General features: G+C 49.6%; 1 protein-coding gene across 4 annotated transcripts in view; it reads left to right on the top strand.

Annotated features, from left to right (window-relative positions):
* The first annotated feature begins 2,208 nt into the window (after nt 1-2,208).
* Nucleotides 2,209-8,727, top strand: part of EDN3 (endothelin 3) — a 55,006-nt gene continuing 48,487 nt past the window's right edge. For 3 of the 4 annotated variants that reach the window (XR_012154610.1, XM_073308779.1, XM_073308777.1), the window contains exons 1-2: nt 2,462-2,902; nt 3,406-3,682. Coding sequence is in view for 3 of the 4 variants with exons in the window: in XM_073308779.1 (XP_073164880.1) it covers nt 2,851-2,902; nt 3,406-3,682 (329 nt within the window). In the remaining variant the exon portion in view is untranslated. The other variant, XM_073308778.1, reaches the window with a different exon arrangement.

Below are 8,727 nucleotides of genomic sequence, written 5' to 3'. Positions count from 1 at the left end.
TCTCTGTTTTTGCGGTGGAAGTTACATCTAATCTTTTATTTCTTTTACAGCTCATTTGGTCAAAACCTTGCTCTTGGGTTCTTAATTTCTAAACCTTGATTAAGAATTCTAGGATATATTTTATTACTTTTTTGTTTACACTGCACTCAAGTTGCTGACACAGCATTCCTTGTCTTTTCAGAGTGAAAACAGCACATATAAGAAAGAGCAGAGCACATTCAAGGTGCTATTTAAAGAAATGGTAGGATTTTAAAAGCAGAATACTGCCTTTCAGTAGCATTTGAGATTGGGACATTCTAACATTGTCTTCGGTGGCTGTTGTATTGCTAATCGGTCCATAAGTATGATAAAATGATGATACTGCTACATTGTTCCTTTCTGTCACTGTTTCTCTTATTACTGTGAGAATACTTCACTATTAGGGAGAAGGAAAATTCTTATATTGCAACAAAAGAAAACTCAGGTGATAAAACTAGAATTTAGAATCATATCATTTGGAAATTATCACACCCTCAATTTATAAACAGTGTTTCCCATTGACTGAGAAATGATGGCACAATATGCCTCTATAATTTTTCTCCTGCAGATAGGTGAAAATGCAATGTCAAGCATTATGCAGTGAAGCTGAAGTTGTGTTCGTTCCAGGATATTACAGAGACAAGATTGGTGAGGTAATATGTTTAACTGGAGCAACTTCTGTTGGTGTCAGATGTAAGGTTTCGAGCCATACAGTACTTCTTTTGACAAGGTACTCCCAGCATTAAGCAAAATGCAAAATGGAATAGATTGTTTAGCATAAGTAGTTAGCACATATTGCCCGGGACCAGTCAACACACTGCATTACAACAATCTATAATTCACGAATCCCCTCTTTTAGTCCTATGACTGCAGAGATGTTAACAGGCCACTCTACCTTGAATGGTCCAGGTGCCAGGCAAGAGATCTAACCACTGGGCTAAAAGTTATAAGGTATATGCTTAACTTTAAGCAGGGGAGAGTATTGAAATCTATGGGAATACTCTCATCTTTACAGGTAAGCACATGCTTTGCTGGATCAGGGCCAAACTTCAGTGTAGTGCTAGTGACATGAGTTTATCCCCAAATAAATTTGTTAGTCTCTAAGGTGCCACAAGTACTCCTCGTTCTATGAGCTTCTTTGAGGCTCACTGTTACTAGAAACTCTGATTTAACTAATAATTCTTAGAATTCATAGTGATCCTGTCTTTTCAGCCTGGCTTTGGACTTAGTACCTGTTCACTCTCCTGCTTCTGATATTTTATAGCTACATGTCATAAAGTGTGGTCACTTTCAGAGACATTATGTCTCTTTGTATTATTAGACAGGAACATAGTATTTACACTCTCTGCCTCAGTTTTTACATCTTTGAAAACAGGCAACAAGACTGAGTTTCTTAATTAATGGAACATGATATTGAAGTGAGCTTTTATATAAAGTGTGGCTAATGAATAACACACACCAGAGGTTGATATTTTTGGGGGGTGGAGGGAGTTAGGGGAGGAGAATTATGTAGTTCTCCTGGGGAAGGAGAAAAGTGCACTTATGAAATAGGAGAAATTGAGCATAATTGTCTGTAGGGTTCCCCCCTCCCATCCCCCATGAAAGAGGGCTTAGGGAATGCACTGATGGCTGGAATCAGGTGTCTAGGTGTTTCTTACAGGAATGAGTTAGGCAGCTACCTTGCTCCATACCAAAAGTGATTGCAGAGGAGGTGTTCACTTTAGACCCTTTAGCCCAGTGGTTAGAGCACTCACCAGGGATGTGGGAGACCTTTGCCAGACCTGAAAGTTATAAGGGAGGCAAGCACCACCTCCTCTTCCTCCAGCTGGATTTTGGCTGGTACCCGGTGAGGCAGACAGCCCACGCCTACCAGATTGGGGGCTGCATGCAGTTTAGACAGATGAATGCCTGTCTTCCTGCCTTTCGTGAATCATTCTGGCACAAGTCGAGGAGATAGGCATCTGGATGCCTAGAGTGAGGCAGCAGTTCTTATGCTGAGGCAGAAAAATAGGCACCCAGGGAATTTTTACCTTGAAAATTTAGCCACTGAGTGAGTTGAGGTGCCTGCAGAAGGCAGAGGGAGTTTTATGGATCACATGGGACTGGATTTAGCTGTTTAAATCCAAGATTTAGGAGACTAAGTGCTTGGTGGATCTGGTGCCTAAATAACTTGCCCACTGTCACACAGGAAGTCAGAGGCAGAAACAAAAAAAACTGAGCACAAATCTGAGTCACAATCTAGCGCTCTGACCACAAAAACCAGCCGACCTCTCTGAGCCGATACCAACCGCAACAGGGCCAGCTCTGGTGAGAGCGATGGATTAAGAGCCACATAGCAAGCTCAGAACATCCGGGAGGGCGTTCAGGCAGCAGCTTGCGCCTCCTCCCTCTCTCTACCTGGGCAAGGCTGCAAGCCATGGGAAACCACGAGGGGGTAAGTGATCGCAACCCTCACCATCCATATACACTGAGCAGTCAGCTGTCGGCTTGTGGGAGGTAACTGCAGTTTTAAAACAGCAGCTCCGCTTTCTAATCGGACTGGGGGGGGGTGTGCGTGTGTGGGAAAAGCGCAGCAATGGACCCTTTCTTCCTTTCACAACACTCTCCCCTTCAGGACTAATTCTGCCCGGGGGAAAAAAAAGAAAAACCCCAACAAGCCAGAAGCACCGATCACACCTCCGTGTGGGAACTAATTGCTGGAAGCAGCGTTTGCCTCGAGACCTAGGATTTCCCCTGCCTCCAACCTGAAGCGGTTTCTCCTGGAACAAAGTCACCCCCCCCCCTCCCACGCCACCTTTGCCGGCCGTTGACACGTTTGGCCATTCGGATTGAATGGAGCTGGGATTCTGGTTACTCTTTGGACTTACAGTGACCTCGAGCGCAGGTAAAAGGGGGGTTTCTTGGGTGGTCGCCCGCTCTGGCACACAAAGTTGCAGGAGGGAGGCGGGAGGCAGGGGGGCTGGTGCGTGGTCAGTAAGTAGGAACCCAAATCGGTAGTTTAAGATGGAGTTTAACGGAGACAAGAGAATATAAACGAACGAGACGCAACTCTTCTGACCACGGGGCCCTCCGCGTCCGGACTCTCGCCTGATAATCGAACCGAACCCAACCCGGAGCAGGAACTTGAATCCCCGCTCACCAGCCGGGGCCCCTGGCACGCTGCTCGTGTCGTGCTCCCGGGGGGCTGCCTCCGGACCTGCCGCCCGCCAGGATTCAAACTCAGCCACCCCGCACAAGCAATCCAGTGACCGGGGGGGCGCTAGTGGACAGGACAAGCCCCTCGCTGGGGGGCGGGGGGGGGGGATTCAGAGCCGAGGGAAGCCAGCCCCCCCCCCCCAAGCGGCTGCTGCCCCGCGGGTCAGCCTTTCTTCTCTCCCCACCCTGCAGGGTTCTCGCTGCCCGTGCCTCGCCCGCGGCCCCTCTCCGAGAGCGGCCGGGGCCCGCGGTCTCCCGCGCCCCGAGAGCGGGTGGGTGCGGAGAGCCCGGGCCGGGCCGCCGCAGGGGGGCTGCTGGCCGGCGGCGAGGCCGGGACCGGCCGTGGAGGGAAGGCGGATGGCCCGGGAGCGCCACGCCGCAGAGCCAAGCGCTGCACTTGCTACACCTACAAGGACAAGGAGTGCGTGTACTACTGCCACCTGGACATCATCTGGATCAACACCCCCGAGTGAGTGCGGCGGGCGCCCCCCCGAGGGACCCCGGGGGGGGGAGAGGCACCCCAGGGAGAGCTGGGGGGAGAGATCCCGGGGACGGGGGGAGCAGCACCCCAGGGAGAGCTGGGGGGAGAGATCCCGGGGACGGGGGGGAGCAGCACCCCAGGGAGAGCTGGGGGAGAGATCCCGGGGACGGGGGGGAGCAGCACCCCAGGGAGAGCTGGGGGGAGAGATCCCGGGGACGGGGGGGAGCAGCACCCCAGGGAGAGCTGGGGGGAGAGATCCCGGGGACGGGGGGGGAGCAGCACCCCAGGGAAAACTGGGGGGAGAGATCCCGGGGACGGGGGGGGAGCAGCACCCCAGGGAGAGCTGGGGGGAGAGATCCCGGGGACGGGGGGGAGCAGCACCCCAGGGAGAGCTGGGGGGAGAGATCCCGGGGACGGGGGGGAGCAGCACCCCAGGGAGAGCTGGGGGGAGAGATCCCGGGGACGGGGGGGAGCAGCACCCCAGGGAGAGCTGGGGGGAGAGATCCCGGGGACGGGGGGGAGCAGCACCCCAGGGAGAGCTGCGGGGAGAGATCCCGGAGACGGGGGGGGGAGCAGCACCCCAGGGAGAGCTGGGGGGAGAGATCCCGGGGACGGGGGGAGAGCAGCACCCCAGGGAGAGCTGGGGGGAGAGATCCCGGGGACGGGGGGGAGCAGCACCCCAGGGAGAGCTGGGGGGAGAGATCCCGGGGACGGGGGGGAGCAGCACCCCAGGGAGAACTGCTGGGAGAGATCCCGGGGACGGGGGGGGAGCAGCACTCCAGGGAGAGCTGGGGGGAGAGATCCCGGGGACGGGGGGGGAGCAGCACCCCAGGGAGAGCTGGGGGGAGAGATCCCGGGGACGGGGGGGGAGCAGCACCCCAGGAAGAGCTGGGGGGAGAGATCCCAGGGACGGGGGGGAGCAGCATGCCTGGGAGGGCTGGGGTCAGAGACCCCCGGGGGGATGGGAGTAGCACCTGGAGTTCGGGCAATCCCAGGGGAGCTGGAGCTGGGCTGGAGTGAGCAAATGGGGACTGGCTCTCCAAAGTGAGTGAGCCAGAGACCTGGTGGGTGGGATGGGCCATGGCAGGGGAGCAGCCCCCTGACATGAGTCCCTGCTCTATCCCCAAGCCCTGAAGGATGAGAAAAGGAAGGGGATGAGGAGTGGAGACCCCAGTGGGGATAGGGGGTCAGCCACCGGGAGTGAGCCTGCCTGGGAAGGGGGTATTGGGCTCAGCCCCCTAGAGCGAGGGAGGCCCCTTCAGGAAGGGAAAAGATGCTGTGTTCCTGAGGAGTAAGGAGATTCCTCTCCTGGGGGAGGTGGGAACCAGTACACCAGAGTGAGTAAGGAGCTGAGGGTGCTGTCCCCTCTCCTCCTGGGAATGGTACAGGAGGGCTGGAGGATGATTCTTGCAGACCGTAGCTGAAGGGGTTCCCCTCAGGGATGGGGTGTTGTGGGGGCCGGGGCTCCCTGCCCAGGAGAGGAGAGAGGCTACAGAGAGCCATGCACCAAGTTCTTGCTGCCATCCCTCCCCTGGATGACTTCTCCAGTTGCTACTTGGCCATCTTACCAGTTACGAGGCCCCTGAATGAGAGCGTGTGAATGTGTGCCAAACTTAGAGCAGCTCTTGTCCAGGGAGCTAATATATCGGTGCAGGGAAGGCATGACAGCAGCCGCCATATTTTTAGATTGCATGCTCTTTGAGATTGCCCTCCGAAAGTGCCTAGTGTTCTGTAGGTACTACCATAGTCAGATTCTACATAATAATAATAATTAATAAATGGAAAGGGTTGTTTGTAGCCAGTGAACTATCCCATCGTGTCCTTTGTACAGAGAGAAAAACATTTAAGTTCTGCTCTGAAAAGTGACTCTCTGGAGGTTCCATGTTTCTTGTCTCTCAGTGACCCCAGGGCAAATCTGTTGCGTTAAGCAGTAAAAAGATGGCTTTTCTCAGTGCCAGCCCTGTCAATTCAATCTGGGGTCTTGACTCATGCTTCTTCACAAGTTAGTTGGGATCCTTCCTTTGTAACTTGGTGCTGAATTTAATGACCCCCTCCGATGCGGAGAACTCATCTGAGTCATCCCATCGAAGGGACTATCATATGAGGAAGGGCAATCAAGGGGGGAATCAAGCCCTTAGCTAACAATTCTATTGATGCAAGAACTGGAATAGAACCGTAACTGGAATAGAACCGTCAACTCACTAGCTTTGCAAAGCTAACAGAAGTATAAGTGTAATAAAATCTCACTTGTCACTAAATAAGCAGAGAAAACTTAAGATACACTCAGGGAGCAGATTTGTTGAGGTAAAAATTTTTTTACTTTCTTTTCTGTCCATGGCTGCACATTATCCATTTCACTGACATACGCACATCCTGAAGTTCCGGCATAATTTGAATCTCTACTAATCTTCTCCATACTGTGCCTCAACACAGTCTTTCCTCTGACAGTATCTCTCATCACTTTGTTGAGGTGCTGACAAACATATCAACAAAGTGGTGGTGAACATCTTACAACATACATTGTCCATTAGGATTACGCCTGCTGATAAATTAAACAGAGTATCAGACACTTGTCTGAAGTTGCTGTTAACTACACTCAGCACTTAATTCCCTGTTAAGTACAGTGCCTTTTTTGTTTTGGTTAGTGTTTGCAGTGTGAGGTCTTGTGCTAGAACTCAGGCTGGGTGGAGCTTGCATATTGAACAGCAGGATCCGTACCTAGATGGATTAACAGAAAGACTGAGTCCAGGACAGAGTAACACTGAGCCTACAGCCTCAATTTCTGAGCCTTGGCTCCTGTATCTAGACTGAGGGTGCTCCGATCTCCTGCCTGAAACAATATATCTTAAATATATTCTAAGGCCACGACTACACTGTGAACTAGGAGTGTGATTCCCTTGCTCACACGTACATACTCGCACTATCTCAAGTATAAATAGCAGTGTAGCCAAGTGTAGCAGCAGAGATGTGGCTTAGCTGTGCTGGGTACGTACCCACGAGTTTCAGGCAGGTTTGAACTTGGCACAGCTAAACCATGCCTCCACTGTTATTTATATTTGCACTAGCTCAGTGAGAACCAGTGTAAGTATGTGTATGCGAGCAGGGGAATCACAACCCTAGCTCATAGTGTAGATGTCGCCTAAGGGGAATGTTTCAGGGGCTGTCTCCTACTGGTAATCAGATAACATCCCTGGGGTAGCCACAGCAATTGTACCTTGAAAAAGTAATTAGGAAAGAACTTAATGTATTTTTTAACTTCATTTAATGAACTTCAGAAGCTGGAAACAAGGCAGAGGAGTCAGCCCCATAAGACCATCCAGCTTTCCATTGACCACCAGCAACTGGTCCACTGATCACAGTTTGGGAACTTTTGCAATAAGCTAAACATGTCCTTTTAATTAACTACAAGGACTTTAATTGGTTCAAAATAACACTGAGAAAAATCAAGTAACAGTAAAAATTAATGAAGCTAGTGGGTCCTGACTTACAGGCTATATCCAGCACCACTTCCTTTGTGACAACAATTCCAGTTGGAAGCACTGTCAATTGACAAGTCTTTTGAACTCCATAAATGTGCAGTAACCAGACAGTCATCCTGGTCCTTGAAGCTCCATACTTCACCACCGCTGGGCTTAGTTAGGAGTAATGTTAGCTAAATCTTTATCACTCGTATTTAAACCAAGGCTTGACTGGTGAAACTTTTAATAACCAATAACTTCATTATAAATGTTTTCCCCATGAGTTCCAAAACTGATTTGAACTGTTTGGGGTTAGATTCTGCACCCCTTTATGTCAGTGACAAAAGTCCCTTTTTACTCCAGTAGGAATAGGATTGAGCCTTTGACTCCGAATATAGCAGCTTTCTTATGGATGCGGGGTGCTTGCCAAGCTGATTTGTGGCCCTTATCAGTCACGTGCAGAGGCCTCAGCCCACCATCAAATCTGGTCAGAGGGCAGTCCTCAATGATGCATGACGTTGTCTGTCTTTGGCCACAACTGTATGAATTCTGGCTGCACGTTGACCCTGGCCCATTTGAAATCAGTTCAGAAGGACTTATGAGTGGCGTGGCAAGGCAAATCAAAACCAAGTACAGTACATGCATATTTGGGTCAGTTCTAAGAGACGGTCGTGTAACATTGATAGTGTGGGAGAGTGAAGTAGAATTCTATTTTTTTTTTCACTTGAGGTGTTTTTTTCCCGGGGAGGAGAGCAGCAAATGGAGGAAAGGTTTAGGATAGAAGTTTGTATTTTTAAAAATCAAAGGAATTTGATTAATGATTGAAGGAAGTGTATGATTTCAGTGTAAACACCCATATTATGCTTCATTTGCATTGATTTACTAGTCCTTCAGGGTAGGTTTTTTTAAATGTACCCTTTTCATCCTACATTTCTTAAACTTCTTGTCTGGATGATATATTATTTTCAACTGAATAAATTAAAAATATCCACTAATCTGAAGTCCTCATTGTGAACTCAGTGCATGTGTGAGTTTTGGCTTGATCGTGAGGAATATTTAAACCCAGAGTGCTTATTTTTAATCAGTATTTGAGTCTTTGCCTCTATTGACACTTTAAAACAAGTGTAAATGTTTAAATGCTTCAGTTCAAAAAATAACCTAGTCAAATAGTTTGAACAGAACCTGATCACAGTCATTACTTATGCCAGTAATGCCATTGAGCTCAATGGGACTATTCATGGCCGGTTTTCAGGGTCAAGCCCGTATTTTCGAAAGACTGGATTTCACCAGTAAATCAATCATATGGTTTTAATTTCAGAGTAGAGAAGGACAACTTACAGTAATGAGACAGGATTCAAACAGACCAATCTTTTGATAAGATGACTTTTGCAGTGACAATAACATAAGCACTTCCACTGCATAATTGTCCAGAAATTAAACACTCAGGGACTGACTCGCCACTGTGTTACTCTGGTGTAAAAACTAGTGACTTTCCACTCAAGCCCAAGGAGTTCCACCAATATAAATTGGTATAATGGAGTGGGAAAATCAGGCTCTCACTGCTTGTATTAAAAA

The sequence above is a fragment of the Lepidochelys kempii genome, chromosome 13 (genome assembly GCF_965140265.1).
Source record: "Lepidochelys kempii isolate rLepKem1 chromosome 13, rLepKem1.hap2, whole genome shotgun sequence".
NCBI lineage: Eukaryota > Metazoa > Chordata > Testudines > Cheloniidae > Lepidochelys > Lepidochelys kempii.
The sequence above is the reverse complement of the archived record's forward strand: the minus strand, read 5'-3'. Positions and strand labels throughout refer to the sequence as shown.